At 66.9% G+C, this 17,381-nt stretch overlaps 1 protein-coding gene across 2 annotated transcripts; it reads right to left on the minus strand.

Moving 5' to 3' along the window:
- Positions 1 to 465: 465 nt before the first annotated feature.
- On the minus strand, positions 466 to 16,649 carry MAP7D1 (MAP7 domain containing 1). 2 transcript variants are annotated; one of them, XM_062014408.1, is made up of 18 exons: positions 16,523 to 16,649; positions 9,587 to 10,264; positions 9,400 to 9,468; positions 8,611 to 8,774; positions 8,207 to 8,321; positions 6,392 to 6,502; positions 3,697 to 3,819; positions 3,430 to 3,572; positions 3,201 to 3,325; positions 2,841 to 3,100; positions 2,590 to 2,764; positions 2,357 to 2,516; positions 1,980 to 2,084; positions 1,802 to 1,855; positions 1,630 to 1,687; positions 1,380 to 1,503; positions 1,098 to 1,303; positions 466 to 1,001 (listed from the first exon to the last, which is right to left on the minus strand). In XM_062014408.1, exons 1-18 carry the CDS (start codon positions 16,575 to 16,577, stop codon positions 991 to 993), a joined length of 2,736 nt encoding a protein of 911 aa, XP_061870392.1. In that variant the 5' UTR covers positions 16,578 to 16,649; the 3' UTR covers positions 466 to 990. The 2 variants fall into 2 exon arrangements, with proteins under 2 accessions (XP_061870392.1, XP_061870394.1); XM_062014410.1 differs by lacking the exon at positions 6,392 to 6,502.
- Positions 16,650 to 17,381: the final 732 nt, after the last annotated feature.

Here is a 17,381-nt window from a genome sequence, read left to right on the forward strand (position 1 = left end):
GCGAGGCTTCCGGCGGGCGGGGCCGGGCGATGGCGGCGGCCGCGGCCTTGGCGGGGCGGTGGCTGCGGCGCAGCCCGCCCCGGGGTGTGCTCAAGCTCCTCCCACACCGCCCGGCTCCACGGCGCTTCCCCGCGGGCGCGGATAAGCCAGTTGAGGCAGCCTGCGGCCTTGTGCGAGCAGCACCCCCATCCCGCGCAGGCTCTGAGCACGCCGCGGCGCTCGGGATCCCAAAGCCGTGGAGCTGAGGTGCTGAGGGCTGTGGGTCAGTGCTGGGCTGGGCAGGGCGAGGGCAGGGCTGGGACTGCAGCAGCTTCAGGGGCTTTAACAACCCAAATGATTCTGGGAGCCCACTGCCAGGAGGGAGCAGGATGGAAACAGGCCCAAGAGACTCCAGGGACAAGCCCTCCCGGGGCAGCCCAGCCCCGGGGCAGCAGTTCCCACCCCCCAGGCACACAGAGAGGGGAGGGCAGTTGTCCACTTTTATTGTTTCACAAAGGTTGTCCGGATGCATTAACACTGTCACAAGGGCACACGCCACAGGGGGTGGGCACTGACCCCTCCCCGGCCTCCCTGCGAGTGGCAGGCAGCCCCCCCAGCCCTCCTGCCCCGTGTGGGGCTGGGCCAGGCGAGCGTCCCTGATCTCTGGCCGAGCTCTATTTACAGTATTCACATACATTGTACCCAGCAAGTTAAATAACTACATTATGACACCACGGGGTGTGGGGTGGCTCTGGCAGGCTGCTCGGGGTCAGGGCTGTCAGTCTGATAAGGTGCATATTTTAAAAAAAAGAAACAAAACAAAAACAAATGAAATCAGAACAAGAACAAAAAGAGAAACCAGGTGTCCCCAGGGACCCACGGCACGGGGTCCCTGCAGTGGGATGAAGGGGAGCAGCGAGGTTTCCTTTTCTTCTGACAACAGCTACGGTTCTGTGTGGGTGTCCAGAGTGGGCAGTGGCCCCGTGGAGACGTGTGTCAGGGCCTGAGCCCTCACAGCACCTCTGGGAGAAGGGAGAGGGCAGCAGTGAGGCCGGGCAGGAGCGGATTCACCCTGACTCCTCCCCTCCCTGATGTGCCTTCCCCCCTCCATCTCTTACCTGTCACCTGCGGGGGTTTGACCACGGCCTGCTTGAGGAAGGGCTCCTTGTCACCGAAGGGGATGATGCTGCCGGGGCTGCTGCCGTGGTGGGAGAGCTCCAGCAGCTCCTGTGACCCCTTAGTGCCCGAGAAGCCGTTCTCGTGCTTGCCAGGCTGCACCCCATTCACCAGCGATGCTGGGGCTGCCACCTCCTTGGCCAGGGAGCTGTGGGGAGGGAGGGATGGGGTCAGCCAGGGCCCTGATGCTCCCTGCCCTGCCCTTCAGCTTCCCCTGTGCTCACCTTGGCTGCAGCCCCTCACCCACCAGGCTCTTCAGCCCCGCTGGAGTCCCCGTGCTCGGCGTCTCCATCTCAGGGAGTTCCTCCTTCTTGGGCATTGGCACCGTGTGCTTCTCTTGGCCTGGGGCTGTGGGCAGAGCTCCCACTGAGCTGTGGGCTCAGCCCTGGCCCTGGGCAGGGCTGGGGGGCAGCAGGATGGAGGCCTGGCTCCACAGACCCCAGGTGCAGCAGGCTGAGGAAAGGGGTGGTGTACCTGCGACATCTTCCTGCTCAACTGCTTTCCCATTCACCACCTTCTTGTCCTCCTTCTTCTGCATGCAGAGGAAAGCCATGAGGGGTGGTGGTGGCTCCAAGAAGGTGCAGAGTCTAACTCTGCAGAGTTTTCCATGTCCCCAGGCACCTCAGGACAGGGGACAGACACCCACCTTGGCATCTGCTGCGTCCGACTTGCGTGTCCTCTTCATGATCTCCTCCAGGCGCTGCGGGGCACAGAGGGGCTCGTGCACAGCCCTCACCAGCAGGCCCTGCCCCAGGCACTGGGCAGGACCCCTCTCAGGGGTAACCCTGCCGTGCCACATGCCACAGGGTGCCCCCAGATCTCACCTTCTTCCTCTCCAGCCGCTCCTGCTCCTCACGCTGGAAATGCTTCTCCCGCTCCAGGCGCTGCCTCTCGGCTTCTTCGCGCGCCTTCGCCTCGGCCTCTTCCCTCTGCAGCACAGTGGGGCACCAGGGATGGATGAGAGGGGCAGGGAGGGATGGGACAGGGACAGTGGGGACACTGCTTGCATGGCTCAGCTCAGCCCTACCCCACGTCCCTTCCCACCACGCTGGGCACTGAGGGGCAGGGCTGGTCCTCACCCTGCATCCCGCTGCGGTGGGAGCCACAGGAGAGCTTCTCTGCCTTCCCCCTCACCCCTGCCTTCCTCCCCATCCCACCCCTTCCTCCCCCCACATCCCCTGCAGCCCCTGTCACCCCAGACCTGTCTCTGCAGCCGCTCCGTCTCCTCCCGCTCGGCTCGCGCTCTCTCCTGCGCCTCGCGCTCCTCCTGCAGCCGCCGCTCCTCCTCCCGCCGCCGCGCCTCAGCCTCCCTGCGCCTCTGCTCCTCGGCTGCCTGCTGCGCCCGCTCCTCCTGCAGCTGCCTGCGGGGAGGGAGCCCTCAGCGAGCCGGGAAGGGCTGACCAGGGCTGGGGGCTGGAGGGGAACAGCACCCACCTCTCCCGCTGCTCCTGCTCCCGGCGCTCCCGCTCCTCGCGCTCCCGCTGCTCGCGTGCCTGCCGACGCTTCTCCGACAGCAGCCGGGCGGCCTCCTCCCGGTCCGTGGTGCCGGCTGGGGGTCTCGCTGGGGGGGTGGCTGGCACGGGGACAGGGGCTGCAGAGGCCGGGGGGGCTGCAGGGTGCACGTAGCATCAGTGCTGCTGCTGCTCCCTCCAGCCCCGGCGCACCTCCAGCCAGCCGGTACCCACCTGCTGCTGGCTCTGCAGGCACTTTGGGGGACTCGGGGAGGGTTGGGGGCGCTGGACCCCGCTCCTCTTCCTTCTTCTCACGCGCCTTCACCTGACCCTCCTGCTCCCCCCGCTCCTCCCGGGCCCTGGCTCGCACCTTGGGAGAGGAGTGGGTGCTGCGGGGCAGGGGCGGCTTGTGGGGAGAGCCGAGGGCTGGGCTGGGGGATGCTGGACGGGCTTTGGGGGTGGCAGGGGACGAGGGACGGTTCTTTGGGCCAGGGCTGCAAAAGGAGCAAGAGATGGTGTTACCAGGGCCAGGGCAGCCCCCGTGGTGGTGGGAAGGGGAGAGGCCGGGCAGCCCCCGTGGTGGTGGGTCCCTACCTGCTGTCTGCTGCGGGCAAGAGCCGGGGCTGTGCCGACTGCCGCTTCTTGAGGCTGCGCTCGCGGGACAGGGCACTGCGCTCCTTCACGTTCTCCCGCTCCTTCTCCTTCTTCTCCTTCTTCTTCTGCTCCAGTCAGGGAGAGACAGAGACAGCATCAGTGCCAGGTGCTGTGGCTCATCCTGGAGCCATCCTGGCACGGCAGGGTCCCCACGGGAGGTGACACTCACGGGCGAGGACTCGGTCCTGCGGCGCGGCGTCACGTCGGGGCTGCCGGCGGCCCCCTTCCGCCTCTCCCAGCAGCGGTGCTGCAGGCGGTGGTTGTGGCAGGGGCTGAGGGGGCTGGCGGAGGCTGAGCGGGGGCACACGGGCACTGGGGATGGGAGTGACCAGGCCGTTGGAACTGAGCCCACACAGCACCAGCTCTCCGCTGGCTCCAGGCACCCTCGTCCCATTGCCCAGCCTGTGCCAGGCCCCACACGTCCCTGGCTGCTCACCCTGCTCCTTGCCATTCCCGGCCAGGGTCACGGCGCTGCGGCTGCGAGCCAGGAAGGACAGGGTGGGCGTCATCAGCCTGTCCACGATGCTGCTCTCCCACGGGCTCAGCTGCAGGCTCCGGTCTGGGGAGAGACAGAGCCCGTTAGCAACACTCTCAAAGCCCCAAGAACCAGCCCTGGCCCCGAGCCCCGCGGCCACCTGCCAGGAGGGAGCAGCCGTGTGGTTTCCACAGGATCACAGAATCGTTTCAGATGGAAAAGACCTTTAAGATCATCGAGTCCCACCACTCACATCACAGTGCCAAGCCCAGCACTGACCCCTGGCCCTCAGCACCTCAGCTCCACGGCTTTGGGATCCCTCCAGGGCTGGGCACTCCCCCAGCTCCCTGGGCAGCCTGGCACAGGGGCTGACACCCCTCTCAGGGAAACAGTTCTGCCTCAGCTCCAACCTCAACCTCCCCTGGGGCAACTTGAGCCCCTTTCCCCTTGTCCTGTCACTTACTACTGGAGAGAAGAAACCAGCCCCCACCTCACCACAACCTCCTGTCAGGGAGTTGCAGAGAGTGCTCCTGTCTCCCCTCAGCCTCCTCTTCTCCACACTAAACACTCCCAGCTCCCTCAGCTGCTCCCCATCAGACTTGTGCTCCAGACCTTTCACCAGCTTTATTGTCCATCTCTGGACACACTCCAGCACCAAAATATCTTTCTTCTTGTGAGGGATCCAGCACTAAACACAGCTCTCGAGCTGCAGCCTCACCAGGGCCCAGCACAGGGGACAATCACTGCCCTGGTCCTGCTGGTCACACTATTTCAATACAAGCCAGGATGCCCTTGGCATTCCTGGCCACCTGGGCACACTGTGGCTCATGTTCAGCTGCTGTTGATCAACACCCCCGGGTCTTTTCTCTCCAGGCAGTTTTCCAGCCACACACCTCAGGCCTGTGGCTCTGCCTGGGGTTGGTGTGGCCAAAGTACAGGTCCTGGCCCTTGGCCTTATTGAACCTCATACAGCTACCCTCAGCCCATGGCTCCAGCCTGGCCAGGGCCCATTGAAGAGCCTTCCTGCCCTCAAGCAGATCTATGCAACCACCCACCTTCATGTCATCAGCACAAAGCCATCAGCAGTTTTGGCCAGTCCAGGGCACATGCACAGGCCTGGGAGCAGCCCAAGCTCAGCCATGCTGGGGAGGCTGTGCTGCATGAGAGGCTGTGTGGGCACAGCGTGGATGGGCAGCCCTGCAGCACAACATCAACCCTGTCCCTGTGCCCTGCAGACACCCCAGACACTGTGCACCCACAGCGAGTGGCAGAAGCAGTGCCAAGGTGCAGCCCTACTGGCAGCAGCCCCTTGCACTCTTGGCCCCCTCCTGTGTCCAGCACTGTGTGCACCCTCCCTGTGCCCCTGTCCTGCTGTGACTGAGCTTCCTCATCCCAAAGGAGGTGCACTGAAATCATGGGAACCAGGCCTGGCTCAAGGCACCCAAGGGATGGCTGTCTGTGGCCACGGGGCCAGCTCAGAGGGGCACAGGGCGGCCACCGTCTGCCTGCCAGCACAAGCCCCTGGCACTGAACATCCCACTTGTGCACTGGAATGATAGAATCCCAGCATGGTGGGGTTGAAAGGGTCCTGCAGAGCTGCAGCAGCCCCAGCCCCTGCTAAAGCAGGTTCCCTTGGCTCAGGGGGCACATGAATGTGTCCAGGTGGGGTTGGGAACCTCCTGAGAAGGAGCCTCCACACCCTCCCTGGGCAGCCTGGGCCAGGGCTCCATCACCTCAGCACCAAAGGAGTTTCCCCCTGTGTTTAAATGGAACTTTTTGTGTTCCAGTTCATTTCCATCACCCTTTGTCCTGTCACTGAAGGCAACAGAAAAAAGTGCCCCTCCCCCCCCATCCTCCTGACACCCACCCTTTAGGTATTTATAGGTGCTGATGATGTCTCCCCTGTGTGGGAAGCACCCACAGAGTCAGGGCCCCTCTGCCCTGGGGCCCCCAGGCAGGCCAGGAGCAGCACTCACTGCCGTGGGTGCAGCATTGGGGAGAGGGCGCCGGGTCCAGCCCTGTGCCAGGGAGATGCTGCTCCCAGAGCCCCTGTGTTGCCTCTCCCCAGGCTGAGCCCCCACGGCAGCACCACCGGCAGCCGCCCGCGTCAGCTGCTCCGGCTATTTATACCCGAGCGGGACGGCGCGCGCCCATCGCCCGGCAACCCGAAACACAACAGCAGCCCCAGGCAGCTCGCTCAGGGCCAGGACGACCTGGCAGCATCCAACACAGCACTGCACCCAGGGGTGCCCCATGGCACCCAGCCCCACGTGCCCGTGGGGACAGGCGGCACCGTGTCCAGCCCCGGCGAGGGGCCGGTGACAGGCAGCTCTGCTCTGTGGCTGCCCCTGCAAGCCCCAGGAGCCATGCTGAGGCAGGGAGCCACAGCTCCCAGTCCCCATCCTGGCACCCCTAAGGGCTGCCACCACCTCCTCCTCATCCTCCTCCTCCTCTTCCCAGCCTGCACACAGCCTCAAGGAGCTGCCAGCCGGCTCCTGCCTCCTCCCACAAACAGCAAACGGCTTCTCCTCTCTCTGTGGGCACCATGCTGCAAGGCAGGGCCTGGGGACGGGGAACCCTGGCCTGGGGGGTGCCCGGCACTGGGCAGGGGCTGGGCTGGGCCCCCTGCGCTGGGCCAAACGCAAAGGGCTCTTACTTCTACTGGGAGAGTTCCAGAGGGTGGCAGAGGATTTGGAGAGCCGCTTGTTGATTATAGAGTCGACGTGTTTGGGGAGGTTTACGGCGGACACCGAGCACCGGCTCGCACCTGGAGGAGGGAAAAGACACAAGGGCATTAAGGACCCGGGGCTGGGGCTGTGCCCCCCACATGCAGCATGCACAGCCATGCTGGGGCACTGGGGCAGGAGGACACAACACAGAGTGGGGCCAGGAGATGTTGATGTCTGGAAACACAACACATGGCACCGGCATCGGGCACAGCATGGTGCCCGAGCCCTTGGAGATCATGCTGGGATCATGCAGGGATCTCATCCTTGAGGTTCCAAGTGTGGCTCCTGGGCCCTGCCATGCCAGGGTCCCCAAAAGCAGTCCTGGGAACTGGGAGCCAGGGACTTTGGCAGCACTGAGTGGGCAGCCAGCCTTGGAGAGCTTGTTTGAGGACAGCAGGTCCAGACAGACACAGGACAACACTTACACCAGTGCTGGGCCACTATGGCAGTGCCAGGAAGATGCTGGTGTCAGGCAGCACCTCCATAGAGCACTGGGGTCCCTTAACCTCAGCTGATTAAGAGAAAATGGGCAGGGGAGCTGGCTGCCAGTGGGGATGGCAGCCAAACTGGCAAGAGAAAGTGCTGGTGGCAGGGGAAGGTGTCCCCTTGCCAGACCCTGCCAGGTGCTGCACCACAGGTGTGCCACCAAGCGTGCCATAAGCCACAGCCTGGACACACAGCCCAGCCAGGCACAACCACAGCCTGGACACACAGCCCAGCCTGGCACAGCACACCTGGACACTTGTGGTGCCAGGCACATGGTGCTGGCACACACAGCCTGGCACAGCACACCTGGACACACAGCCCAGCCCGCCACAGCCAGGGCAGACAGACCTCGAGGGACACAGCACTCCCCTCTATGCCATCAGCCTGCCACAGAACCACAGAATCATCTTGGTTGGAAAAGACCTTTAAGATCATCAACTCCAACCCCTGCCCTCACCCTGCCAAGATCACCACTAACCCATGGCCCTCAACACCTCGGCTCCATGGCTTTACAATAGCTCCAGGGCTGAGGACTCCCCCAGCTCCCTGGGCAGCCTGTGCCAATGCTTAACATGCCAGGCAATGCCAGTGCCTGCCGACGCAACCCTGTCCCCTCAGCAGTCAGGACAGACGTCCACACACCCAAATCTGGTGCCAAACTCTGTGGGGTGTCCCTGAGGAGCCCCCAAGGATTTGGCCTGGGCTCAGTGCTCTGGCTGCAGGGCAGTGGGTCCACTGAGCATCCGGCAGCTGCCACATGGGGCATAGCACAGGGCATGGCACAGCTCTGCACAACCAGACACAGTCACCCCCACCTTGGAGCTGGAGGGGCCAAGTGCTGCCCACTCCCAGACAGGTGACAAAGGGACCCACCACAGCACAGACTCCAACAAGAGACAGCAACGGCCTCACATGGCTCCACAACCTGTCCCTGACTCCTCCAGCTGCTGGAGACCTGGGCAGTGCAGCCACAGCATCCCCAGGCTGTCCCCAAGCACATCCCTGCACACACGGTGACCACCACACAGAGCCTCCAGCTTACACCCAGCCTCAGGAGGGCAGGGAAATGCCACAGGACCCCACCAGGCCCTGGCACAGCCCGGGGTGACGGCAGCACAGCCCCAGAGCAGAGTGAGCTGAGGTGGGTTTGTGGGGGCTCACTCTCCTTCCACAGAGCACTGCAGAGCTGTGCCCAGCTGGCCCTGCCACTGGCAGAGCTGGGGAGCCCCGCTGCCCTCAACCAGCCTGGCACTCACCGTCCTTGTGTGCAGGGGAGCCGTGGTGCAGGGCTCCGGCCCACGACCACCGCTGCTGCCGAATCTCTGCCCACGTCTTCTTGGCCGACCGCTGGATCGCTGCCTCGTAGCGCTCCTGCCCGAGGGAGAGAGCCAGGGTGAGGCTGCTGGCTGGGGAATCAGGGCCAGGAGTGGCCACAGCCCCCTGGCACAAGGCTGTCACAGGGATGGGGACACAGAGGGGCAGTGCCACCCACCCTGGCCAGGACACATGTGCCCAAGGAGCTGGGCACCACGGGGGCTCTGCACTATGAAGGCATCACAGAGGATGGGCACAGTGTGCAGCTCCCAAAGCTGCTGGAGCCCTGAGGTCTATCCTGGCACACCAGCCCAGCCCCCTGCACCCAGGATCACCCATCCCTCACCTTGTTCTTCTCCAGCTTCTGCCGCTGCCGCTCCTCCAGGACCGCGCGGCGCTTCTCCGCCTTCAGCCGCTGCTCCTCCAGGCGCTTGCGACGCTCCTCCAGCTGCTTCTCCCGCAGCAGCCTGGCCTTCTCCTCCTTCTCCAGCCACAGCACCCGCTTGGCAGCTGCAGGAGGGAGCCGGGGCAGCGGGGTCGCACCCGAGGCACAGCCCTGGCCACGCTGAGCCCCGCGGTCGCGCCGGGTGCCGGTGGCGAGGGGCCGAGGGCCGGCTGGGGCCGGGGCACACGGCCGGGCTCCCTGGGCAGGAGGCATCGCGGCCGGCCGGCGAGGGAGGGGTTTGGGCGAGGACAAAAGGGAGGCCGGGAGCCCGCCGAGCCGCGCCGGCGAACAATGGGGGAATGAGGGTGGAAAGAGCGCGGGGCCGAGGAGGCCCCATGCGCGGCACAGGGGCCCCGCTCACCCGCTGCCCTGGGCTGCTGTGGGGCTGCCTGCAGCTGCCTGCTGCTGCCTGCACACGGCCCAGAGCCGGGCACTTGGGCTGGTGGCACCCGCACAGAGCCGTGGGCACCTGGCCGTGGGCAGCAGCCGGGGCAGTGCGGTGGCAGCCGGTGCGGCAGAGCCACCGGCACGCAGCCCCTGCCCAGGCTCAGCCCATCACAGCTAATGGGATTGCCAGTGACCCAGCAAAGCTCCTTAGCTCCTGCCTCTTCCCTCTCTATCCACTTTCCCTCCTGGCACGTGCCCAGGGGCCCACCAGACCCGTGCCCCTTCCCCCGCTCAGCGCCGTACCCAGGTACTTGGCCCGCTCCTCACGCCGCTCCTTTGCCTGCTTGTGCCTCGCCTGGGCTTTCTGGGCATCTGCAGTGGGGAGACACAGTCAGAGCAGTGCCCAGCCCCCCCAGCCCCCAGAGGCATGGCATGGTGCCCGAGGGGTGCCAGCAGCACTGCAGCACCCCCAGCCCCACCGCACACCCACCTTGCTTGGGCCTGGGGCTGGCAGCAGGAGCTGGTGAGCCTGAAGCGGGCTGGGGACGGTCACTCCGGGGGGACACATCCTTCGAGGGCCTGGCCGTGGCACCCGGGGGGCTCTTGGCATCGGAAGGAGCCCCTTCACCAGCAGCCAGGGCTGGGGATTCTCTCCCATGGGGCAGCATCTCTGCCGGGTGAGGGGCGGCAGCAGCAGCAGCAGCATGGACGGGGTCTGGCTGGCCAGCGGTGTGGGGCGATGCCTCTTCTTTGGGGTGCTCTGTCACAGGGGGCCGGGAGGGGCTGGGGGGGGCACGGTCACAGCGGGGAGGGGACACACTCTCTGCTGAGGGGGCTGCAGCTGCAGGGGCCGGGGGGATGGGCTGTCCTGACGGCGTGGCAGCCGGGGGGACGGGTCGGTCAGGCTGTGGGGTGCAGCTCTCGGAGGGGGGTGTCATGGGCGGGGGGCAGCTGGGCTGCCTGGAGGGGGTCATGGCTGCAGCGATGGGAGAGGTGGTGCTTTCAGAGGGGGTGATGGCTGGAGGGACGGGCGAGACGGGCTGTCTGGAGGGGACGACGGCTGGAGGGACGGGTCTGTCGCGCTGTTGTGGGGAGCAGCCTCCCTGCAGAGCATCCCCGGGCGAGGGAGCAGGGGGCACGCTGTCTCCCATCAGGGACAGTGGCTTCCCTGCAACATAAGGAGAGCAGAACAGACAGTCACTCAGTGGGGGAGCCTGGGGCAGCCCCAGCCCCACAAACAACCCTTGGGAGCTGAGGATGCTCCCTGGGACCCCCACCCAAACCCTGCTGCTGCTCCCATCTTGGGGGCACCCACATCACCCTTACAGCGGGTGCCAGGCGCCGGGGGCACAATGCACAGAGCGAGTGGCCGGGGCTCTGCCAGGCACCACAGCCACAAAGCCACCACAAAGCCACCACAAAGCCGCCACAAAGCCGCCCTTCTTCCCCCAGCAGCTGCCACCACGGCCCCACTGTGGAGGGACAGGGGGCCAGAGACCCCAGCACAGGCACGGGGACCCCCACAGCTCCCTGCCACTGCTCTCCCTGGAGGATGTGGTGCTGCTTCCGCCGGCTCTCGCGGCACGGCCGGGGCAGGATGGGCGCGGGCCCATGGCCTGACGTCACCGTGTCCCCCCCCTGCACCGCACCACGCCATGAACTCACGGCCCAGGAATGCACACGAGGCCGCAGCCACCAGCAAACAGCCCCCTCCCAGCCCTGCCGTGGGGCAGGCAGGGGGCACAGTGCCTGCTCTGTGCACTCCCAGGGCAGCAGCCCAGGGAATCACACCCCCCAGGGCGTGGCCAGGTCCAGGGGAGCCCGCTGCAGGGGCTGGGGACAGGGACACGGTGCCAGCTGCAGCACATGCCCTCTGCATGGGCTGGATGTGCCAGGACTGCCCACGGTCAGCCCTGGTTAACCAGCGCTTTGCCAACACAGCTTTGGGGTGCGTGAGGGGACCGGAGCCCCAACCTCCACGCAGCAGCTCCTGCCCAGGCAGGATGCCCCATGTGCCACAGCCCTGCAGGCACCAGGGCAGTGTGTGACCCCGCTGGCCCTGGGGGTGATGTCACACCCTGGGCTCGGCTGTGTTTGCAGAGCTCTCCACAATCTCCAGTGAGGGGCAAAGTGTGGGCTCTGCAAACACGAGCCGGCGCCGGAGCTCAACGAGCCCAGGGGCAGCTCCAGGCCATCGGGGAAGGCACCAACAGCCCCCCCTGCACTGCAGCTATGGGTACACCCCACGGCCCCCAGCACCCACAGCAGGGCACAGCACTCACTGCAGCACCCACCTGCCCAGGGAAGGGCTGGGGCTCCCGCTGCAGCCCCTCAGCAGGCTGAGGCTTGTGCCAGCAGGGTTCACGCAGCCCAGGCTCTGCAGGGGACAGCGCCAGCCCCAGCCCCCCCGCAGACCCCAGCAGCCTTCCGGGTATTTTGTGCTGCAGGAAGCCAGCCCATCCCCTGGCCCCGATCCTGCACATCCCGCCTCCCCATCGCTGCACCCCATGAGGTGGCCAGGAGCCTGATGTGCAGCCAGGAAGGTGCCAGGGCTGATGCCAGAAGATCCCCAGCCCTGATTCCCCAGGACTGCCCCAGATTGGCACCCATGGGCAGGGGGGTTCAGCAGCCCCACAGGCGCCAGTTCCCAGGACAACACCTGCAGCGGCACCATGTGTGTCCCAGCTCAGAGAGGTGACCCCCGGTAGTGCGGTGGTGACACAGCCGGGCACTGCTCATGGGGCTGCCAGCCCAGCAAAAGCTCCAAGGGCAGGCTGACACCTCGGAGCAGATGGGAACACCTCCTGCAGCCACGAGCACGCAGCAGGGAGCAGCTGCCTCCTGCCACCCAGCACCACGGGGCACGGAGCCCTGGGCAGGATCCTTCTCACTGTGCTGGCGGGAGGGACGGCAGTGCCACGGCCAGGGTAGGGCTGCCAGGCACGGCCAAAACCCCAACTCATGGCCAGGGCCAGCCCTGCCACCATCTGTCCCTGTCGCTGCTCCAGCACAGCAGCTGCCCTGAAACCCAACGCTGCCTGCGCCCAGGCTCTGAGGGCGTCCCCTCTCCCCCAGCCAGGGCATTCCACAGGGGATTAGCTCCCTGGCCCCCCAGACACCCAGGCAGGGCTCTGCCACAGCCCCCAGCCCGGTGCTGCCGGTGCCACGGCGCTGCCCCTCCACACATCACCCAGCCCATCCCCACTATGGCACCAGCACCCACACCACCGGCACCTCCGTCCCGGCACTGCCCGGTGCCGGCTGGGACACGGCTGGGGATGCTCAGCCAGGCAGAGGCTAATTCCCCAGTGCCATGAAGCGAGAGCACATCGAGGCCCCGCGGCTGCCCGGGTCGAAGGCGAGCGGCCCTCGTTAAGCGTCCCCCTCGTTAAGCGTCCGCAGCCCCGCGGGGCCCTTCCCACGAGGGCGGGGGGCACCCGCCGAGCCGTCACCTCGGCTCCCCCCGGATCCTCACGGCCGGGGCCACCACGGGCTGCTCCACGTGCAGCACCTGCCCGGGCTGGGGGCATTGGATGGTGCCCACCTCTGCCTCAGGAGCAGGGCAGGGCTGCTGGGCACAGCAGGAGCTACTGCAAAGCCACCCAGGGGGTTTGGTGGCCACCCTGGCTATGGCACAAGTTCCTGGACGCCCAGACACTAGGTGCCATTGGGCACCCCAGCACCAAGAGCTCTGCAGGGCTGCTCCCCACAGCCTGTGGGACATGCAGGCACTCAACGTGCCCTCAGGCCCTTCCTCATGTGGTGCTTTCCAGTTGCCTCCCCTCGCCTCGATGGCAGCCCCACAGCCATGCCAGAGAAGGAAAGATGGGTCCCCACGGCCTCTCCTCATTGCCAGCAGGTCCCAATGTCAAGCAGGGAGGCAGCCACAGCCCCAGAACCAGGCTTGCAACCAGGGTGAGTGCTGGTGTCTGTCAGGCAGAGGGACTGACCGAGGCTACAGGCATGCCATGGGGCACATGGGGTGCCCAGAGCTCCAGGGGTACTCACAGCCGATCCCACCCCGATCCCACCCTGCCTCATCATCTCTCATATGTGATTCAGAGCTGAGCCCTGCCCCGTCCCACCCAGCTCCTGGGATTCTCCTGTGCTGCAGCACCCCTCACACCTGGATGACAGGGACAGTGAGCAAGCATCCTGGCACAGCCCTGGCACAGCCCCAGCGCAGCCCTGGCACGGCCCCAGCACAGCACAGCCCTGGCACAGCACAGTCCTGGCACAGCACAGCCGCGGGCACAGCGCTGACGCACACCCTCAGCCCTGGCTCATGGGCAGGGAGATGCAGGTGATGAACAAGTGCCAGCAGCCACGCACCGTGGCAGTGCCCAGTGTCACCCTGGCAGCCACCAACAGCAATCACACTCCCCACACCCAGGCCTGGGCAGCATGGGTGCTGTAGCCTAAGGCTGGCTCCTCTCGTCGCTGGCTCTGAGCCAGCAAAACACAGCCAGCAGTGCCAGGCACCAGGTGCCCCACGTGCTGTCCACAGCTCTGTTTTGGGGACAGATCTCCAGGGCCAGGAAGGAGCAGGGCAGGAGGAGAGCAGGCAGCAGCACAGCTGGATCATAGAATCCCAGCATGGTGGGGTGGGAAGGGCCCTGCAGAGCTGCTCCAGCCCAAGCCCCTGCTAAAGCAGGTTCCCCTGGCTCAGGGGGCACAGGAACGTGTCCAGGTGGGGTTGGAAACCTCCTGAGAAGGAGCCTCCACACCCTCCCTGGGCAGCCTGGGCCAGGGCTCCCTCCCCTCAGACCCAAAGGAGACTCTCATCCTTTTTCAGTTGCACTGTGTTCCAGCTTGTGCCCATCACCCCTTGTCCTGGCACTGGAGACAACAGAAAAATGTATCCCCCCTCCTCCTGACACCCACCCTTCAGGTACTTGTCAGTGTTGATGGCCGTGATGGGTGCTGGGCAGCAGGAAGGGGCACAGCAGGGCATTGCCCACCTGGCTGGGGCCATGCTGCCTTTCCACGTGCTCCTGGCACGGCTGGTTTGGGAGGAGGCTGTGCCCACTGCCCAGCCCTGCCCACTATGGAAAACCAGACCCCTTTCCTGGGTTCCACACCCCCCAAGGCACTGGGATGGGGGCAGCCACGGGGGAATCGCGCTGGCACCCGGCAGAGGCTGCTGAGGGCTCGGCTCTGAGTGGCAGTGAGGTACCAAGCTGAAGAGCAACAAGAGGAACTCAGGGGACAGGATCTCAGAGCCAGAGCCAGGGGGTTTCCAGGCTTTAAAATCCATGTGAAGGGAAGAGCCTGAGCTGCTGCACCAGCCCGGTACCACCACAGCAAACTTTCCATGTGGCTGCAGCCACAGCCCCGGGCAGAGCGAGGGCAGGGGCAGCAGCACCTGCCCACCATCCGTCTGGGCAACGGCGGCAGCGGCGACAGGCCACGGCCTCGTCCTTGGGGTGACCCACACAGAGCTGCCAGCGCCCAGCCCACGCTCCCAAAAACCCGTCTGCTGGCATCACGTGGGGAAAACAGAAACCCATCTCCAAGGCAGGGCAGGTGCCCAGCACCTCCAAAACGTGGGTCCTGAGCCTCCCACCACGGACGTGGGCACGTACCGGGGCTGGGGCCGTGGGGGCTCCGAGGCTGCAGCCCGTCCCTGTCGGAGCCCAGCGCCGAGCCAGAGCTGCGCTGACTATTTTGGACATGACACCACGGGACTGTCACATCACCGCTCCGCACGTCGCATCACGTTGCTCTGACGGATTCGCAGCAGCAGCTCTGCTGGGAGAGCTCCCAAGCTGCCTGCTCCCAAACACAGGCGCTGGCTGGCAACCAGCTCGCCCAGCACCCTCCCTCTCCACCCTGACCGAGGGAGAAGGGCTGGAGAAGCCGGTGAAACGTGGATAAGAATGAATCCCAGCCTGTTCCCTGCCTTGGTCCTCCCGGGTTGTTCCACAGGGCCATGCTCTGTCCCATGCACCCTCCATGAGCTCCCGACCCCTAGTGCCACCAGCTGCCCCACACCACAGCGGGCCCCGCTCCCCGAACTCAAACCAGCCAGGACACAGCACGGAGGGGCTGAGGGCTGTGCCCCACGCTGCGTGGCAGGACAGGGAGCAGCCCGGGCTGCCCAGACGAGAAGCCCTGGGGATGGTCCCCGAGTGGGATGTGCTGCAGAGCCGCCCGCGCCGCCCCAGCACCGTTCTCTGCTTGCGGCAGAGATGAGCGCAGCGGGGAACAGAGCTGCCCAGGGGCAGCCGGCCACAGGAGAGGCCAGCGTGGCCAGGAGCAGCCACGGCCTCGGGAGGGAAGGAAGGGAAGGAAGGGAAGGCCCCGCGGGCTGCGGCGGGAAGGCTGCGGAGGCGGCGAGCGGGACGCAGACAATATGTCTGCAGCGCAGGACGCGCCGGGCGGGCAGCGCGGCCACGGACCCGCGGCCGGTTTGCTCAGGAGCCACGGGGGAAGGGCGGGAGGCATTTCGGCAACAATCCCTCCCCGGTTGCCGGGGCCCCGGCGGCCGCGGGCGATGAATCACGGGCAGCGGGGCAGAGGGGGAGGGGAGCCGCCTCTCCTCTTCCTCCCTCGGTGGGAAGCGGCTCGGCCGCGGAGCCCTTGCTTAGTCACAGCCCCAGCGAGAGCGAGCGGCCCGGCGGGGCCGAGCGGCGCTTGGCTGGAACCCTGCAGGGAAGAGCCAAAACAAACCCTCGCCCCGAGCCTCGGCCCCGCCGGCCGCCGCCCTGCCCGGTTCGGCGGCCGAGTTCATCCTGGGGCAGCGCCGGTCCCAGGCAAGCGGGGAGGGGGGGGCAACACCTGCACCCCTGAACACGCTGCCCCAAAAAGCCACCCTACCCCGCTCCTGCTCTGACCCCACGGCACGAGTGCGGCTGCCCGGCGCCGCCCTGCAGAGCCGCCCCGCCTGGCCGGGGCACCGGGACCCGACCCCACGGCCGGCAGCGGGGCCCGGGGAGGGGCTCGGTACCGGGCCGGCATGGTCGGCCGGCTGCCGGGGAAGGGCCGGGGCCGGGGCCGGGGCAGGCGCCGCCGCCCGCACCCCCACGCCGTGGCGGGGCCGCCCCCGGGAGGGCTCCCCAAGGGCAGCCGCGGCGGGGGCCGGGGGCCGCGCGGCTTCGTCCCACGCCAAGATGGAGGGGCCGTGCTCGGGCTTTGTCCCTCCCGGGAAGACCCCCCACCCCCTCCGCCCCGGACCCCCGCCCGCGCGGGCCCCGGCTCCGCCGCCGCCTCCCCGGGCCCACGCTGTGCTTTGCCGCCCGAGCGGCTCCGCGGGCGGCCCCGCCGGCATCCCCGGGCCCGGCGGCCGCGGCATCCTCGCCGGCACCCCCCTGCCCGGTCCCGCTCCCCTCCACGGCCCGGTCCCGCCTCCCCCCGCCGCCGCATCCCGCGCTGCGGGAAGGGCCCTGGGCGCCCGCTGCCGCCGGTGCCCGCCGCAGAGCCTTACCCTGGACCGGCTGGGGCTGCGGCTGCGGCTGCCGCCCGGCGCGGCTGCTCTCCATGGCGTGGCGGGGAGGCGCAGAGGGCTGGCCGAGCCGCGCCGAGCCGCGCCGAGCCCAGCCGCGCCGCCCCGCTCCCCCCGGCCCGGCGGGGGAGGACGCACGGCGCTCCCCGCCCCAGCCCCGGCCGCTCATCCCGCCCGGCCCCGCGGCCCCGGCGCGGGGGGGAACGGCCAGGCAGGGGATGCTCTGCCCGGGCTCGCTTCTCCCCTGCCCCAAACGCAGCCCCCCTCCGCAGGCTCCCCACCCCCAGCCGGGGGTCTCGGCTGCCCTCCCACAGCCAGAGCTGGGACCCCACGCCTATCACCCCGGCCTCAGGCCCGCCCTGAAGCACCCAGCATCCTCCAGCTTTGCTCAAGCACTTGCCCTTCTGCAGCTCTCCTCTCCCAGGTTTTAGGGCTTGCACCCACCCTTCCCATTCCCCACGTTTTACAAGGCCCCAGTCACTTGGGAAGCTCTGGCCGTGCATCACACACCCCTTGCAGCCCCTGCTGTGGCTGGAGACACGGCTGCTACCACAACATACAGCCAGCACCACTGGCATCAGCTGCCTGACTTCCAGGCCCCACAAAGCAACATCGATTCTCCATCCCTGAGCCCCATCTCTGCTCCTCACAAAGCCTCCAAGCTGCTTCTCCCACCACCCACCTGCCACATGTGAGTCAGTCACTGCCAGCAGCCTCCCCCCTCCCTGCACTCCTGGCTTCACCCTCCACATCCCACCCTATCTTGATAACAAGGGGCCTCCCCTATGCTCTGAGGAAGGTGCAGAGACCCAGGACTGTGGCCCTCACCCATAACATCCCA

The sequence above is a fragment of the Colius striatus genome, chromosome 24, assembly GCF_028858725.1.
Source record: "Colius striatus isolate bColStr4 chromosome 24, bColStr4.1.hap1, whole genome shotgun sequence".
In the NCBI taxonomy this organism is placed as follows: Eukaryota; Metazoa; Chordata; class Aves; order Coliiformes; family Coliidae; genus Colius; species Colius striatus.